The sequence below is a fragment of the Vidua chalybeata genome, chromosome 3, assembly GCF_026979565.1.
Source record: "Vidua chalybeata isolate OUT-0048 chromosome 3, bVidCha1 merged haplotype, whole genome shotgun sequence".
Classification (NCBI taxonomy): domain Eukaryota; kingdom Metazoa; phylum Chordata; class Aves; order Passeriformes; family Viduidae; genus Vidua; species Vidua chalybeata.
Genome location: NC_071532.1, coordinates 69,350,155 through 69,369,938, shown reverse-complemented (window position 1 = coordinate 69,369,938; position 19,784 = coordinate 69,350,155). Strand labels below are relative to the sequence as shown.

Sequence of the window (19,784 nt, the reverse complement as noted above, 5' to 3'; positions counted from 1 at the left end):
GAACATACACCTTAGCTTGGTGTGTTGCAGAAAGTCAGCAAAGAAAGAAAGATCGGATTCAACTTGTGGCAGCCAGTGCTGCCAGCATGACACACAGCAAGACTGTAAACCAGCTGGTGCTCCAGGGGAACTGCAGGCTTTGTGCCCAGGAGTATCACATTACAATAGTCAGGAGAAAAGTGATGAATAGATAAGTAATTGAGGTCAGGTCAGCCTCTGACAAGGGAGAGTTTTCTGTCAGCAAGAGGCAAGAGAAAACATTCTTTGTGAATGCTAAGCTCTTGTAGAGCAGATGGGGACGCTCCAGACAAAGTCACATGCCAAACACACGGCAACTTTGTAGGGCTTAACAATTTTCCAGATACCATCACCATTATCACCTCCATCTTACCCACATTTGGCTTCAGTTTACACTCCCTCTTTCCCAAAACCTCAACTTTGATTCTTCTTGGTTGTCATTTATATCATATCCTTCCATGTATACATCATTTGCCTACTGCCAACACACACATCTACAGTCAGCTTGCCTACTGGTCTGTAGAGAAAAGAATTCCCCAATACCAGAGACCTAGCAGGGGAGCTGCAGATTTACATCTCTATTTCTGTTATGCACCTTTACACAAATGCTGATGGAAGGAATATTAGGAAAATATTTAGGGTCCACCACTCCTCTCTGAAAAGACAGCTTTCAAAAAGGAAGCAAGGCCAAAGAGCCAGTCATCCCAAAAATGGTTCCTAATGGATGTGTGTTTTTTTTACATGAATGATGTTTTTCTCATCAGTGCAAAGAAAGAAAGACTGGTTAAGCCACCTGCTGCTGCAGAAGCAGAAAACAAAATGTGTGGAGAAACCTCATGACACAGTGTATTCCCACCAAACCTAATGCTGCTCACAAGCTGAAAACGAATTGACACATAGTTATGTAACTCAGCATGACAAAGAAATTGTATTTCTTCAGGTTTTGTTGAAGGTGACACTTCCTTCTTTTCTTACGAAACACTGCAAACTGCCACTCAAATTTCTATTCCTCTGCTCTCCCTGCCTGTTCCAGTAGTAATCCTGCAGATGGCACTAGGGACTAAGAATTTTCTTTCATATTTTTCTTGTCGGAGGTCTTTTACTCTGTATTCATTTCATGTTCATTGAATTGTACCATAAAGCTCATTTTTTAAGCATCTTGATTAATTCACATCGATAAAAATTACCCTGTCCTCCTGCTGCACCTTTAAGATCTCTTTAAAAATTTCTGAAAAAAAAACCCTTTATTCACCAAATATTAGGCATCTGTAATAGATAGCATAAAATAAAATAATGGATGGATAACACCAGTAATTTAAGTAAAATGGCATATTTAACAGAGGAAACAAAGCCTATTATTGACACATAAGACTGAATAACAAATAAACTCACATAGCAGAGAGAAATGTGACTTTAAACTTATGATGGTGCACTGTTGTTCCTTTGAGATACCCAGAAGAGGAATTCATTCAAGTTTCATCCTTCATGCTTTCTATGAAGCTATTCCTATAAAATTTAAAATTCACTGTTCCCATAATCATCTGTGGCTTGATTATCTCACAGGATGCAGCAGACTCATCTGAATTGGAAAGATACTTTTCTTCTTGCTCAGTGCACCTTTTTTAGCTAGACAGATGGTACAGCAGTTTCAGAGCAGAAAGTTAAGTATCTGACAAACAGCTGGAAGATTTTAAGCATCCCACTTACTCTATCTGGGAGGGCAGCCATTCTCATCTCAGTTTATCTGAGATTCTTCAGACAAGGTATTTTAAAAAGAGCAATGAAATGCATTCAGTTCCTAAGGCAAATTAATTTCAGAAAACATATAAAGGTGACTGATCGTGACCTCAGCTATCCTTAAAAAGAAAATAGATCTGTAATCTTCTCTTTTTATGGCCAAGATAAAACCAGTTGCTAAAATATTCAAGGCATACTTGACACCTATTCACCTCACAATGCTAGATAGACAGCCTGTGGAAGACAGACACATCCTTTCCTACACTGATCTCCACATTAGCATGAAATGATCGTGAAATAGAGAAGGATTGCTCCTGCCAAATGCCAACACTTGAGCTCCCCTACTGTCTCATCGAGTGAGGGGGTGAACAGAGAACATCTAGACAGAAACTTGAGCTCATTATTTAGAAGTTCTCTTCACTGGCTGATTGCAGAACTACATCATAAACGAAACCAATGTGTAGTAACAGCAAAGAAGGACAACTACAATATGCAAGGCCATTCACCTGTATTTTGGAATCAAGGGGAGAAACAGAGAACTGTATAAGCTTTTTTTTCATTTCAGCTAAAAGAGAAACCAGCAGAGAATTGGAAGAACCTCAGGTGGTGCTCCAAAGTTTAGAAGCTCAGCTGCTACTTCAGATGCAGAGACAAGAGTGTCCTTACAAACTGCCAGCACAAAGGAAAGAAGTCACTTCTCCAGAACAAGGCAGACTCGCTAAGGAACTTAAATATGCACTGAGAGTGCACAATAAACTACCTCCATCAGTGAGTTAGATCAAACAGAAAACACACCCAAAATGAAGAAAACACCTGTTTTTTTCTTCTCCTGGATTAGGGAGTTACAGTAGTTCATGGAAAGGTCAGACTAACATCATAGATCGCCAAAGCACAGGAGGGACAGGCAAGAGCAGGGAAGAAAAGAGCATCACCTCTCCCTTCCAGCAGCAATGGCCAGCAGACCAACTCAGCTGCTTGTGAAACCACAATCCAAGACCTCTCTGGCCAACTCTACTTCTTGTATTCAACACAATGAGCCTTAAGCCTCTTGTTAAAACTATCCTACTGCATCACTTAAGTGCCAACCAAAACAAAAAGATCTCTTGCATGCTTTCTATGCAGTATATCCAGAAAGATTTTCAGTTAACAAAACTATTTATCTACAAGTTTTTCCTGAATCATTAAAAAACAAGCTCATAAAAGTATTAATCATGTTCTTGTAGATGCAAAGATAATTTTTTTCTGCCTTAATTTTTTTTTCCCAAAAGAGGTAATTAAAACTCAAACAATAATACAGCAATAATAAACTTATTTTATGTATTAATCCTATACAGAACAAATGGAATTGATACCTAAATGAGAAAAGAAAAGAAAAAAAAAAGGTTTATTTCTGAACTCCAATGTCTATATGGGTCATTGACTGTGATAGACACAATGGCTTGACACAAACAACATTTTCCATAATAATCCTCCATTTCAGTACAGCTTTCATTTGTTGTTCACAAAAATCCCATTTCTTTGTGTTTTTCTTGCTCTCTCCCACTTCTCCTCTTCCAGAGTTCCTTTGAACCAGAAGATTGATAAGCAAGAATGTAGTAACCAAGGCAAAAAGAAAAAGGAAAAAAACTCATCAGAGCCCACTATAACCAAGACCTTCTCTTGCCAAAGGAAAAGCTTTGCAGAAGTTTTAAGTGAAAGAATTGTTACAAGAGCCAGTAAAAGATTTCAGATGAAGTATTAAATCCCTCAGCAAATCGTGAGTCTAAAATTGAAATCAACTCACTACAAAATAGAAAGCTAATGCATTAAATATTTTTAAGTCCCAACCAATTAGGAAAGCACTTCCAATTCCTGCATAAAAGTCTATATGCAGCATGCTAATGCTTGCACGTTCAGACACCACCCAGGACTTCTGTATTTTTAATTAAAAGGTTCTTCCTCCCTATAATTCTTCTAGCATATTACTCATATTCCTTTTGCATTTAAAAAGTTACATGGCATTCCTTTATGTATCATATGTTCTCTGAAGATTAGTATGAAAAACACTAAGTATTTCCAGCTTTACTTGACAGGTACATGCTGATGCTGAAGAAAGGCTGTCAGACTGTGCATGCACAATTCAGACATGCACTGAAGACAAATGAAGTTCACGAACCGCTGTCCATAAGGGGAGCTGCTTGTCCACTGACCTACATCTTTCTGTTATTTTCAATTTAAAGTTATGAAAAGAACATGTATGGTTCTTAGCTTTCAAAAGCACAACACAGCCAAAAACCTCTTGGAAGCACCGGAACGCTCTGGATGCAAACTGGAATTGTTTCATGCGTCTTTAACAATCTCACTGAGATGAGCCCTCAGTGTGCACACACTCCACCCTGTCTCCTCCTCAATCTGACTTCTGTAACATACACCTCTTCCTTTTCCTTCTGAAACCCGTGGGTTCCTTAGCCTCCTTGACTCCTTCCTCCCTCATTAACTGTTTCTCTAATAATTTTGTGGTAACACTCCAATTCTCCACTGGCTAGAAAACCTGTCAGGAGCCTTTCCCTGTGCTTGAAAATCTACTTTGCCCCCGGCTTGGCACATTTCATCCAAGCTGCCTGGTGTTCTTTTTGCCATTATCAAGCAATCAACTGAATCAACTTTTGCCAAAACTGAGCATCAAACTTCTTTCCCAGGGGACCTTATGCTTTTTTTCTTACTCTGTATAATATATTTCAGCTGTTTATTGAAAGTAATAAAATTAATAGCAAAATAGATAACTGTCACTTAAAAAAAGCCAACACAAAAAACCCCAAACAAAAATAAAACCAAACACCTTTTCACACTTTCATCAGCAAACAGAAGTCTGCATCTAGTGCATTCAGACTATTTGCCTCAGGCAAGCAAGACCTCTGCATGGTATGTCATCATTATTTTGTGCTTTAAAAACCATCAGTGGGCATGCTTCCTTAAAATAGCATAGAATATTGTTACCTGGAGATTACCTTCTGCCTCAGTCTGAAAATGTGTTAGGACCACTTGTGCATGAAGCAAAAAAACCCAAATAAATCAGGTTGGATGCAATTTTCTTTACATACAAAATAAACAAATACTTTTTTTTTTCTTTTTCATAGGATGGCAATAAAAAGTTCCCATTTACTTAGCATTGACTTTGAATATCTCCATAAATAATGTTTCCAGTATTTTACATCCCAAACTGCACTTCTATTAATGACCTAGTAATACTGAGTTTGTAACAGACAAGACAATCTTATATCATTTGTAGTGAAAAAAATTAAGCATTTTCTGCGTTAACTTCTGGTAGTGTTTGAACAGAGGAATTCATAATAGCAGATAGTAAAAATGTAAAAAAAAACCACCAAAACATCACAACAAAACTGAAGTTTATCAGTTGTACAACATCGTGGTTAAGTTCCAATCACATGCAATTACCCACATTTAAGTTTTTCATGAGCTCTTCAGTTAATGTTTCAGCTCTTGCACCCTGGTAAGCAGAGGCTCCAGGCTAGGACACTGACTTTTTTTGGCTCCCCAGGGGCATTTTTACAACACATGGACTGGGAAGCAGAACATGGACACGTGTCTGATCTCAAGGTACCTGGGGCATTCCGCTCCTGCCGTGTTCTGAGTCCGTACCCCTCCGTAGTGCTGTGCACATCAAGTTGCCACAATTTACCCAAGAGAAAGACTTGCCAACAGCCACACAGACAGAATGAAGAACCCAGCCTGGGCCTCTCATGTGAGCAGTCAGCACTTGAACCACTGGGAGAGCACAAGTTCAACAACTGAACTAATCTAACTTAGCATCCCACTTTCAAAAGATACAAAAAATTAAAATATATTATAAAAATTTAATTATGGGATAATTTTGCTCTCTCCCATTGTCTGCAGGCATTGAAATCTGGTATTCTGGAAGATTATTAGAAAACTAAAAATACTTGCATATTAAAAAAAGTATGAAGATGGGGATTTTAAAAGAGACTCTTTTAGTGATATCTCTCCCATAAGATACTGTAAGAATGTTCTCACAAAAAAAGTCTTTGCTAGAGGCAATTTCTCCTCCCTCTTGTTCTTCAACCAGCCTTCCAAAAATTCTTTCAAGTAATTAACACAATTAAAGGCACAATGATGAAAGCTAACTTAAAAAAAAAAAAGAAAAAAAAAAAGAAAAGGAAAAAAAAAAAGCTTAATGGCTGAACTCTTTACCCTACTTTATTTTTTGAATGTATCTTTTATTGTAACTTAAGACACTACTAAATAAATTACAAGTTGGCTACAATAGTCACACATGGGAAAACACAATTTAGGTTTGTTACTCTCTCTTCTTCATAAATCAGTCCCGGGCTCAGCTAAAACACATGCCAAATATGATCTAAATGTATCACATCTTCAACAAGTAATCATACTTGGTTCAATCCCCGCAGCCCACAAGCCAAAGATTAGGTTACCTTCTTGTAATTGTATCTAGTTATAGGCATACATGAGAAACAGTTTAAGCAAAGGGAATTCATACTGTGATCAGGATATGAAATTAACACAAATAAACCTGGCTCTGTATTTTCCACATTTTCTACAAAATTTCATACATCCAGTTATCAGTGCCTCATTTGGTTTTACATTAAATTTCTGTGGTCCTCAATAACTTCAGAAAGCAATGTATTTCGATGGGTCCTAATCTTTCTCTTCCACAGCAGACAGGAAAATATGTTTCTGGTGATATCTTCTAACTGTCCAAGCTGATCCCTGAAATGCTGGACACAAACCAGAAATCAAAAGCAAAATAGCAGACTTGTTCAATGGAGCAGGATACAACAGCCTATTAGAGAATTATGCAGCAAATATTATCCCTCTCCACTGCTAACATAGTAAAAGCTCCTCAGGGAACAGCTTAACTCACCTGGAACTTAATTTAAAATTTAAAGATTTAAAGCCTAAAGTAATTAATTAAAATAATTTAGATCTCTTGTGAAAGAATAATTCATCATTCACAGGGGAAGAATTTAAAATTCTACACATCAACAAATGATGACGTTTTTGAGGTAATCTAATGCAAAATTCAATTTTAAAATAAAATTACATCAGGTATGGAAACACAATAGCTACCCACACCATAACAAGCCTGCAGGCTTCTGCCTTTTGAGTCTCAATAGCAAAAATAAATATTCAACATTCTGTGAATTCATAAAAATCATAAAAGGGAAATTTAAAGCTAAAAGAGATCTAGCTCACTCTTTCTTTAACACTGTCTAGAGCTAGACTGACTCTGAAATGTTTCTTTAGCACACAAATGAGGAAAGGGGTTTCTATTCCTGATATGGAAGTGTAAAAAACATCTCCAAATTACTCATAATAAAGCTAAGACTAAACATGTATAAGGTCTGAGTATCTCCTGTCTTTAACAATACACATTTGAAATTATAAAACACATTAAACTTGCACAACACCACCCCCTGAAGTGGAGGTTTTTTGGTTGGTTGGGGTTTTTTAAACCATATAGCTACACTCTCCCAGATATCAGCAACACCTTCACAGGTTTCACATTTACATTACACTCCATAGCATCACAACATTAATGCTATGTAGATTTAAAGTACTAATTTGTCTTTAAACTTCTTCAATGTATTTTCTTGTTTTTCTAATGCTTACATTTATAAGAAGGGCTTATATTTGTTTGTCTCCAGATTGAACACATGGGGAACAAATCTTGAAAGCAAAGACACTATACAACATCAGAGACTTTTGCTTTTGAATGCCTTTGGAAAAAAAAAAAGAAGATTGAAAATTGTTTCACGAGGATTAGTGACAGTAGTTGGTAAGCATTTCAGTTATTCATGAGCTTAAACAGATTTTCTTCACAATGTCAGGACAATGGTTCTTCCTCTCAGTAAAACTCACTGATATGGTTCCTTGTCTACCACTCCTTTTACTATAGCCATCAAAAATCAGGACAAAGGCTTAAATGGCAGATTTCCTAAGGCAAACCAGTGTGTACATGATTGCCAAACTGCTCAGTAAGACTTGTTTACCCAGAGCTCCATCATGGGAGAACATGAAAACAGCTTTCAATATTTAATATCTACATGCACACCATGGTAATCTGAAGTTCTGCTACCACCCAAAGACAATATATTAATCTGAACTTGATATTTCTAGGAAGTAAATCACCTAGCAATTATAACAGAAGAAGGAAAGAGAAGGGAACAATTATTGTCATGAAGACACCTCAACTCCTAGCTGCAATGCATGTTTACGTCTTAACAGCTACCTGAAAAAGTTTTTTCTAAATTAACTATTAGGAAGATGGTATATATGAAAGAACACTGGGGATTGAGGATGAGACCTGTGAAAACTAGAAATCAAAGCCCTCAAATGAAAACATATTCAAAGAAGCTAACTGCAGAACATTTGTGCAGGCAGAGCACAACAGCCCATCCCATTTCTGCGTCCACGCTCTGAATGCGACACGGAGCTCTGCTGCTGACCACCTGCATTCACAGTTATGGGCATACACTGTGATTGTGAGCTGCTTCCTCAGGAGAATAAGCCTGGCTCAGCCCCAAGGAGCAGCTCCTCCAGGCCTGGATCACCATGCACATGGCAAGGAAGTGGAGGATAGAGGGATGCATGCTCCCACTGTGAATCTCACTGCTGCTCTGGGAAGATTCAGAACATTGTGCTGCAGGATGGCATCCACCAACAATGCTAAGTTTGCATTAATTAGAAAAAAAAAAAAAAACAAAAAACAAAAACAAACAAAAAAAAAAACAAAAACCACACACACAAAAAAAAAACAATCTCTTGAAGTTTCATTCATGATTTTCAGCTACTAAAATTTTATCATTCCCTGACAAGCCCTGGTAAAAGACTCAGAGAGATTCAAGGGAACTCTTAAAGTCTTAGAAGTAGAAAAGCTATGAAGAAGGTGAATTTTCAGTTGGTGCTTCATTTGAAAATAAATTCAAACCAGGAAAAATTAACTTCAGCCCTCTCAAACTGTCACAGGAATGAGGATGACAAAAAAAAGAAAGTATAACCTCACACATCCCCTCAAACAAAAACTGTGTGTTAGGACATAAACTCCATCCCTGCTCCCCCACAAAAATCCACAGGCAGAAATGTGATCCCAAGTGATTCACAAACAAACAAATAAGGCCGTGTTTCTGTTGCTATAACATAACACAGTACTTTTTTTTTCCTCTGATGTAATTCTTATAACATTATTTTGGAATCTGACTATTTTAAACTTGGTTGCTACAACACATTATAGTCATTACATGGATTCATTTCCTTCTTTCCAACTGGCAAGATTACTTGTTTCAGTTTTATGAAGTTGTATCATGGACAAAAGACACATAAAATATACTATAAATTCTAATAGTAGAAACTCCTTTAATGCCTTCCATTCCTTGAATAAAGGAAGGAGGACTGGAAGGAGGACTTCTCCCCACAATTACTCTAAAGGTCTCCATGATTCCAGCTTTCTCAAGTTTTCTGAGCCTTATTTCTGAAAATGGTATTTTCACATTATTACTCCTATTGAGAGAGGACATCTGATTTCTTGCAAAGCCTCTCAATGACTCCCATACTATCTAAACTTACAAATAATCAGAAAGTGACATTTTTCCAGTGGACAATAAAACATGGAATACAAATCCTCTCTGGTATTTCTGGCTTTAACAACTGAGGATGAAGAACAGATGAACATGATGAACAGATGAAGAACATGAATTGGCCCATTAATGCTTCAGCATCACTTCCATGAGGCAAACATGAGGTTTGGGGAAGACTTGTTTTTCCTGCAGATTAATTTTTAATTGCTGAAATATAGTCATACCAGACAGATCACATTCAGAAGCCAACTTCTAAAAGAAAACCAAATAGGAACTTCATAATGTAGCCTATTAAAATCACCCAAATCCTTTTAAAATACATACCCAGTATACCTTCATCCTCACAAACTGCATTAAATAGCATTTAATGAAAGCATTTGGGAATCAGAGACTGGAAGGTCACTGGGGTAAAAACTTTACCCTTTTATAACAAGCATGAGCATAAGATGCACTGGTGTATCAAAGGAACCTTTAGTTTCTAGCCTATGAAAATATATGAATTTCCATAATAGAAAAACGCAGTGGCTCTGTCATATTCAATCTCAAAGTTCAACACTAATTTAACAGGAAAACAATGGATCTTTAGGAGGAAAACCCCATCCACTAACAAACGTATGCCAGCACAGTCATTTTTTAAATGTGCAAAAGAGGCAATTTTTCCACTTGCACCTTTGCTTGTGTATTTGGCCTAACAATTTTCATTTCATTCCTAACAAGTTGAACTTTCTGTTAAGTCAGATTAAAAGCAGTTTACCAAATCAGCTAATTATGGTGCTTCTACTACTGGCTAATCATTCATATGACAACCAGCCACAAAGAGTGTTGGCACGGACCATTTACCCTCAAATTGCCTTTATCTGGACTGTGCATCTGCAGGATGGGTCTAGAGAAGCACAGCCTGCTACAAACCCAGTCCTACTTTATGACTGAAACACAGAATCTTTCTTTCTACATTTTTTTTTTTTGAGGTGCAATAGGTAATCTACTTCCAGGAGCAATGGCAACATACAGATGTATCAAACCTTTGATTATGATTATTTTATGGAGAGTGCTCAACAAGCAGTTAATGAAAAAGATAGCTGTCATACAATTAACTTTGCACCAGGAGTGTGAAGATCTAGAAAAGAAATAATGGGAGCTGTTAGGGAGAATGATATTTTTCTTTAAAGAGTACAGATTCAATAAAATTAATTAATTGTACATGTTTAGTGGCAGCTATCAAGTCAATCAGTTCACACTTATAGGATCATTTAACCAACAAATAATCAAAAATAATTTACACTTGATCTTGAAGAAATCTACTTCTAAAGGCAGTACTTTTTGAAGCAAATTGGAGATAAAGGCTAAAGGGTTTGTCTGTTCATATTTTTAGCTAGAAAAATAAACCTAAATCAGTGCTGCCATGGTGTATGACTTCCTTCTCTAGCTGGGAAAAAGGAGGGAAACAAAACAAACTAGATGTAACAAAGTATAAATGTTAATTTTATTGAGAAACAGAGGTTTACCTTCAGGACTTTGCTTTTCCCCAAAATGGAAGAGCTACCATGGAATACAACGAACTAGTGCTATTTTGAAGAAAGGAATTGGGGGAATGAGAAAGGAAATGAGAACAACCATCATTTGTAATTTATGTGGAAAATAAATGAGAAAGATGAATGCAAAAGCTGGAGCTCCTGATGTTTCTTTAGGAATAGCTGAGGATTGAAGAAAAGCTAACTATGGCTCACCTGAAGAACCACCAGCAGCTGAAAAAGTCCTAGAGTTTCTCAGTTAAATTAAGTATTGAGGCAAATTTCTAAGCCTTATCTATCATTATAAGTAAAATCCAGGTAATTCACAGCATGTGTTTGATAAAAGCTCATATATATAATGAGTCTCAACAGTTTTCCTATATGATCAGTTTTTTCTTTCCTTAAATGTAATTCTTTCATTCAGCAACAGAGAAAAAAAAAATCAAGCTAAAGTGATTGTCAATGTCTGACAACTGGCAGGGACAATTCAAGGACAGTAAAGCAGCTGCTACAGATTTTAAACTTATTTTTTGTAATAGATCCGATTTTTAAATTCACAGTGTTCCTTTATAGTCTGTTAGGTTTGTCTCTAGCAGGAGTTCCTTTAGGGCAAGCACTGCAGACAGTCTGCCTACCCTGAGGGAAACTAAGACACTCAGATGTGGGGTAAAGGAAAGATATTAATAATTTAAGACAGTGGTCCGCAAGCCTAGGACAAAGCAATGGTTTAAGTATGGAAACATCTAACTCCCAAGCTCACATTAGTCCTCCCTGCACTTGTATTTTCCTCAACAGATTTACAAAGTGCTATAGAGGATACAGTGTTACCCATGTTTTCTGGAGGAGCTCTGAAAATGCTCATGGTTAATGATACCTCCTGCCGCTGCCAGGACCTCCAAAGCAAGGAGAGAAATCAGCCAGGAGGCTGCATCAACAAAAGAGGCAGCACAGCAGGGAAGAACACTATTTGTAAGCTACAAAACACAGACCTGAGAGAGAGAAAAAGCCCTGGGTAAAGTACTTTTCCCGTTACTCCTGTAAGGTAAAGAGGTTAACTTAACATTGCCAAATAGAAGATTCACTGAGTGAAAATCACTTCCAGTAACCCAAATATTAGTTTTGATTACTCTTTGACATTGGTTCTCATTTTCATTTTATAGAAAGGCATATTTGGCAACTCTCTTCAGTGTTACAGAGGAATTATTTTGAAACTATTTCCACATATTCAGTACTCTTTTCCTGAGCTGAGCAAACATTGACCTAACAGCCATTCACTAGTACATTAAACTTTGTATTCAATATTCACATGCATTATAAATCAATTGTATTTGAAAGCAGGAAAGAACAGATGTGAACTTTAAGAACTACCTTCATTTTAGGCTACTGTGTGCCCAAAGTGAAGCAAAGTGTTCTCTAGGTGTGCCATACTACATCCTTTCGAGGCTGATTGGCACTTGGATCTGGGCATTATACATTCAGTTTCTCTGTTACATGCCTGAGAACACAAGCTTAAGAACTCCCACAGTCTCTCATTTAAGCAGACCGAGTTGTACTGGAAGTTCTACTGAAACCTTCAGACTCCCTATGCAAAATACCAGAAATTATCAATATCACAAAAGCATATTAGTTTTCACTGTAAATATCAGCAAATCCCAAACGGAATCACCACCTGCTTTGAGTACATTTTGTTTACAAAGACCACCCTACATGCTGAAATAATACGTTCTTCATAAGCACAGAAACCTGGATTCAACATAGATGTTTAAATGAGAATCACTGCAAAAAAAAACCCCAATTATTCAAGCGCAAGAGAATTTAATTAGCAGCCTTGCTTTTGCACCTTCATACTGCAGATTTCCTATTCAATCCTACTTTGCTTATGGTGGCAAAATATGCAGCAAAGCTAAGTGTTGTAACACACAATTAAACATCCTTTACGTATTTTTTTCCATACAAATACTATGAATGAATGAATGACAAGACCTCAGCTCCACTACAGCTGAAATCCCATGATCCTGACAATGGCTAGCTTGACTTCTTGAGGTAGGATTTACTAATACAACGAGTTTGTGTGGATAGATAGATAGATAGACAGACAGACAAACACACACACACAACTGGCTAATATGTTTTACCTTTTAGACTGAGATTATCACTGTCAAACCCAATGAAGTGTAATGTTTAAAAGAAAAAAAAAAGTTAAGATCCCTTAAACATGAACTGTGAACCTGAAACCCAAGTGTACAAATATTGATGCAACTCTCATCTACTGACAGCTCTTCAAAAGAGCAGCAATATCTGATGGATATGAGCATTTAAGTATATGAGTGTAGTATTTATTGTTGGTGGAAAAAACTATTAAAAAACATACACTAGTGAAAGTAATGCAGGATGAGAAATGAAACACAACATTTGGAAGAGAGAACAAATTGCACATATCTATTCCTCCCATTCTACCTGATTACAGCATAAAGGGAGAGTGGTACCTACAAAAATGGATTCTCTCTTCCTCTTAATTGTACAAGACAGTGGTGACTGACTGAGAACCATACTGAAGGCCACAGGGACAAGGAGTAATATGGAAGTAATCAGAAGGAAAATTTCAGTCCATATATGAATCTGCAATGTAATTTCTTTCATGTCTTTTTACCTTCCAAGTTTACCACAATAGCTCTTTGTGAGTTTGTTCAGCGAAAATACACAATAAACTGGTTTGGGTGTCTAAGAAAGGTTTACTTGATGATGAGTATAGTAACAGAAAACCCTAGGGAGTATCAACATTTCAAAGTCATGCAACATGATGACAGTTTTTCAAGTCTATCACAACTGACTGGGAGATACTCACAAAACCTAATTTACCTAAGAGGGGCCAGCATTCCTTGAAAGACAAGCATTTCTTCATAGGGTGAGTTAAACCAAGAATTTAACTCTGGTGCTTCAATCAACTGCAGCACTCCTGAAAAAACCTGTTTCCATCAGCTATACAAAATGGTTTGGGAAATAGTCTTCCTGGACAAAGCCAGACTTCCTATAACCAGTATATTTTGCAAATAGTATCAAACATATCAAGCAGGAAAATTATTTCTGCATTTCTATCATCACTACTAATACTTTCTGTAGAAGTGATGAGAATGCCAGCTGCGGTGGTCAGTGCTTCCAGGAAGTCAAAAGGATTTCTGCAGTGAACATAGGAAACAACACTGCTGCCACATCACAGCTAACTTCACAGGCATTCTGACCACAATTATAAAAATCACATCTTTCTACTGCAAAAATATATTTTATGAAGTGTTATAGCAGGCTGAAAATAGAATAAAGCTTAGTGAAAGCCAATGTGTTTTAACTTCTAATCTGGCAATTGCAGGAGAAAGACTTTATGACCCCACGCCCATAATAGATTTAGCGACTCAGTAAAACTTTAAAGATTCTAGTAGAAGCTCAGCTTTGGCCAGACCTTCTGCTTATCACTTTGAGTGTCCAGCTGCCTGCTGTTTTCAGACAAAGGTACCTCATTAGCCACTGTCAAGTAAATAGATGTTATCATTTGTCTGGCTCAGAAAGTAAAAAATAATTAACATTTGAAACAAGTTGCTAAAAAACTACTCATAGTCACTCACAGCACCTTCAATTATAAGAGAAGGACAATTTTAAGGTCACCAATCTGTTAACACAAAATATGAATTGGCAATAACAATTCCATTAACAACAGGCTGGAACAGATGCCTATGTCTATGCTGAAATTGGTCACCTGCATAGGAAGGCAGATGCATGCCACACCTGGAGTTACAAGATGTGTTACTGAACTAAACTATCTCAAGCTGATAAAGAAACAGAACTATCAAGAAGCCAATGTTATCAGACATCTTAACCAAAAAGCATGTCATCTTGAAAGTGCTCTGGATCGCATTCTTGGGCCTTAAAATGTCTAGAGATCTACACCAAGCAGGCTGCAACAGAACAAAACCTGGTTTAGCCAGTCTTTTTATTTCTGTAATAATCCAGGAAAACTGTAACCATGTCTACTTAAGCATTTATCACCAACAAATAATTCTGACAGAACTAAAATATAATCATTCCTCCCGCAGGCTAATGAGAGAATGGCTGGAGCTAAATGGTATCCCATAATAATTTTACGTGTATGAAGTGTTCCATTTCATTTAGTGATATTATAAAAGTGATGCATTGGTCATAACATTTACTGTTTACAATCTGCAGCAAGCTATACCATTCTCAAAGGAGATTAAGTAATCAAGAAAATGTTATTCACACTATGTATTTGAGAAAAATAGATCACTGTGCCAATTACAGGCTCTTTCCTATACCAAGAAGGATGTATGCTAGCCTAGAAAGGAGACTGGAAAGAGAAAAGACAAGAGATTTGTTTGCTTCTCAAGTGAAAAGGGGGTCATACAATCATGCATTGAAAAAGTTTTGCTTTAGTCCAGCAAAGCCTGAAGAGGAAAAAAACCAAGAAACGCTACTTTTGAGTAGCTGCTGAAGACACTTCATTATAGCAAATCTTAAAGCTTTGAAAAACCATACAGTGACTCACAGGACTACAAACAGAAAGATCCAGTAGTAGTCAGATTGCAATTTTGTTCCCAAAGTATCCATTAGAGGCAAATATATTTTTAGTAAAAGCATTTCTTTAAAGTATTCTTTGTTAATATTGCTTGTACACCACTTTCCACTGAAAGATCACAGTGATCAATACAGGCTGCAATGAATGAAGTGCAACATCTCCAGAAAACAGATGCTACATTATTCATTTCACAGATAAGTAAATGCAAGTATGAAAAATTAAGTGACTTGCTCTAGTCAGAGAGCCAAAAGCACAGCTGTGAATCTAATCCAGATACCCCAGCTTCCAATGATCCATTAACCACTAGACATTAGCCTTTCTAAAATGAAAGGTAACCTTTTCCTCACATTTTGCCCTCTTTCTAACAAGTCTGGCAAAGCTACTACAGGGGCTGTTCACTTAATGTGGCTGACTTTTAAGAAACCAAAATCTTAGAAATAAAAATTAATAAAGATAAGCTCAACTTTACCGTATGGATTACAGAACTCCCAAATCCATCACTGTAGGGCTCAGTTACCTGTCTCTGCCCTTCCAAGAGGAGGGTCAGCAATAGCTCTCAGATTTAAAGCTGCTGGCCAGGCACAAGCTTGGTGGGAGGCATCAGGGTCACACATCATCCCAGAAGAACACCTGCTGCAGTCCTGATTCACAGCAGGCACTTACACCCAGGAGCTGCCAGTGCTGCATCCAAACAAGAGGAAGAAATGGATGGGATCATCAGGGAAACGTATACTGGCCCAACAGCTGCTTCTCCACATGTCCTGTCTCACATGCACAGATACCTTTCAGCTGCCTTCTTCAAGGCTCTCAGCACAGGATTGCATTGCAACAGCCTAGTGAGCCAGAGCTTGGCAAAATGTTAAAAACACTCATCAACACTCTGGTTACACTAAAGGCTTTCTGTGTGGTGGCAATTATGTCCTATGCTGTCTCAGCTCAGAACTTATTCCATGCAGACAAGCATTGATAGAGAACCCTCTGCTTTCAGAAAGCCTTAATGGTCTCAGGAAGACTTCAAAAACTGGCAAAGCCTTTATGCAGGAAGGGAGGATAGACACAAAACCACTGACAACAAAATGCCACCAATTAATGAAAGTTAAAGAAAATTGTTTAGACCTGACAGCAAGCAATAAATTTGATTGTCACCACTTACAGCCTCAAAAGTAAATTAGTAGAAACTTGAGAAACAGCACATGCAACTAATCAATTTTACAGCACGTATTTTTCAGTAGTTTCCACAAATACAAAAACCTCCTTAAATGCTGGAGTACTTCTCAGATATATATAGCATTTACTCACTCAGAGTCTCAAAGATTAGAGTTCCAGAACATATCAATCACTTAAGTATTTTTTTAAAAAATCACCAAATTAAATATTTTAGATACCCACACTTTAAAACATTTGTCTGAACACACAACAGGAAACCTTTGTTACTTTTTTAAGAATAAGTAATAAGACACATTTAAAAGTATTCAAAAAATCCTAGTATTGAAAAATCATGACCTGTTTCCTAAACTGCTGTGATAAGTCAGGACATAGATCTCTGATTCAAAACTAAAATTACTCACACTTACACTGAAACATACAACACCTAAATTTCAGAAATAAATTATCAAGATCATTGAGAAAGAATATGGTCAAATTTCACCTTATTGCAATATCACACCATAAAACAAGGTGAGCAAGGTACAATTTGAGCATTACTGTGGGTGTACTAAAACTTGTCAGCAGGATATTAACTCTCCTTACAACACAAAGGTCAAGGCCATCAGAAATCCATCTGCAACAAAGCCCTTGGAAATATCAGTGAAACCACAAAAGAAGATCCAAAGTAAGGGCACAGAGTTTCAGTTTTATATGAATAAATACTTTTTCTTTCCAGCACAACATATCAGTTTAGTAGTGTACTCTGAAACATATATGAATTTTAAAAATGAATGTATTTAATCCTGCTGAGCTTGGGCATGACTATATTCCTACTGGTGTTCCACAAGCCACAGACTTACAAAATTAAGCCTGAAGCAGCCCACTTAAAATAATAAAAAAAACCCAACAAACCCTTACATCACAGCTCCACCATTTCCAAATTTCCAACCATGCCCCAAAATACTGCATTTAAAATTCACAAACAAACCAGCAACTCTACCACACATTGAACAGGCACTCTGAAATTCCACTTCAGCGCTGCAGGTCTCTGTGACACTTCTGTGACTGCAGTGCAAACTGAAGAGCCCAAACACATTGTGCTTCACTCCTCCTAGTCCCTCCATTCCATCAACTGACCTTACAATGACAGAAGAGCATTTTCTTTTCATCACTCCTCTTTATCACAATATCACAACCTTCAGTTATAAAAAGTTCAACAAAATCCCCTCCACCACCATTTTCTAAAGTCAAGAATTTTCCATTTTTATTAAAAATTTCATTTGGTTCTTGCAGAAAAGTCTACTCAAGGCCAATGTCTAAATCCCCCTTCTTGAAAAATATGTTTCTTTTAAAAAGCTGTTTGTCCCCCTTTCTGTTCACTCAAGACAACCAGATTTAGAGACAGAGAGCTTGAAAAATAAATCTTGTTTTTATATCATTACAACACTGTGGATTTGCCAAGGACCACTAAACAGCTACAATTTCTGTTCCTTAAAAGAAAAGCTGAACATCCACTTCAAACAAATGCTCATTTTTGTCTTACACCTGTTAAAAAATACTGTGCATACTGAACTTGGATTCTATTAATGTTGCTAGAGCTGCAACTATAGCAAACACAGATCTACCAAACAAAAAACACCAAAACCCCCCAAACCAAACAAAAACCACAACCAAAACACTCAAATCCACAACCAAAAGGCTTCGGAAAATTGCACTTTTTTTTTTTTTCCCTTCATTTTGCTAAGTGTCTGGAGTTTTATTGTATAAAAAACCCACTGCCAATCAGTTCTTGTTTTACAGTCAAAGAAAACCCTGCTCAACAATCCCAATTTCTGCTTATTGGCAGGAATGCAAGACTTCCATTAGTTTGCCTTAAGAATGAAAGAGTAGATAAACAGCTTAGCAACCCTAAAATTCTCAACAATACACAAAAACTCGCAGCTCCCAGCTGGATATTCCAAAACACTTGGTAGCAAAATACACAGTTCCAAGCAGGGTCATTTCGAGTTTTTAAACTGAGCAGCCTCTCTGCTTTTTTTCCTTGCTTTCCTTGCAAATTATAACAGAATACAAAACTGTTAGCGAGGCAGCCGCACATTTCCAGCGAGTTTTTTGGTTTTGTTTCTTTTTTTTTTTCCCGCACCGCACGGGGGAAGCGCCGCACGTGGCGTCACAAGGAAGCAACTTGCGAATGACAGCGGATAACCGCAGGGAAAACCTGTCACGGCAGGGAAACGAGGATCCCGGAGCGGAGGCGAAACCTCCTGCCCCCGGGGCAGCCTTGCCCTGGGGACGCCCCACTCCAGGCACGAAGCCCAAAACTTCCCAGGAGTTCTGCCGAGGCTCCCGCGGGCTGCCGGCGGCCCCGGCCCCGCCGTGCCCCCCCAGCGCTTACCGGGCGGTGTCGAGCAGCGGGTGCTTGGTGCCCACCAGCTTGCGGACCTGCATGGCGATGTTGCTGAGCTCGTCGCTCAGCAGGCACCGCAGGCTCATGAAGGACGTCGGGTAGCCCACGATCTTCTCGGCCTCCGACACCACCTGGCTCCAGGGCGGGCCGCCCGAGGACAGGCACCGCAGCCCGCCGGCGCCGCGGACCCCGCGCCGCAGCAGGGCACCCCACATGCCGCCTCCCCGGGGACGCTCCGCTCTCCACTACGAGCCCCGGTGGGGCTCCACACACCAAGCGGTCGCGGACGAATCCCGCCGCCGGAGGAGCGCCCTGGCTGTGTCCCGGCCGGCCCTGCCCGTGCCCCGCGTTCCCCCCGGCGGCGGCGGCCGGAGCGGGCTCATTGTGCCCTGGGGGCCGCCATCTTGGGCGTCGCAAACCGCGGCGCGCCGTAAAGCGAGGGCGGCGAGGCGGGAGGTGGGGACGGGCGCTCCGGTGCCCTCAGGCAGCGAGCGGTGCCCGCTGTCCTCCGCCCTCAGACATCGCGGGGGTAAAGCGCCGCCGCTTCTCTTCCCCGCTCTGTATTTGTCCCCTCCCAGAGCCGTGGCGGAGGGTCCCGCTGGAAGGGGAACGCTCCCCGCGCCTGGTCCGGGCTCCCGGCTGGCCAGGGGTGCCCCACAGAGCGGGATGTGCTCTGCCTGCGCCCGGGGTTGCTACAGGGACCAGCGGGGAAGAGAGGTCAGGGTCCCACCTAAAGCGTTTGGCCTGTAGTGTTTAGCTACACACGCATG

The 19,784-nt window shown here is 38.9% G+C and overlaps 1 protein-coding gene across 3 annotated transcripts in view; it reads right to left on the bottom strand.

The window, feature by feature from the left end:
- PDSS2 (decaprenyl diphosphate synthase subunit 2) overlaps positions 1–19,422 on the bottom strand; it is a 118,040-nt gene extending 98,618 nt beyond the window's left edge. For all 3 annotated transcript variants that reach the window (XM_053939307.1, XM_053939308.1, XM_053939309.1), the window contains exon 1: positions 19,003–19,422. In XM_053939307.1, coding sequence (XP_053795282.1) covers positions 19,003–19,229 — 227 coding nt within the window. In that variant the 5' untranslated portion in view covers positions 19,230–19,422. The remainder of the gene's footprint in view (positions 1–19,002) is intronic.
- Between the last annotated feature and the right edge of the window lie 362 nt (positions 19,423–19,784).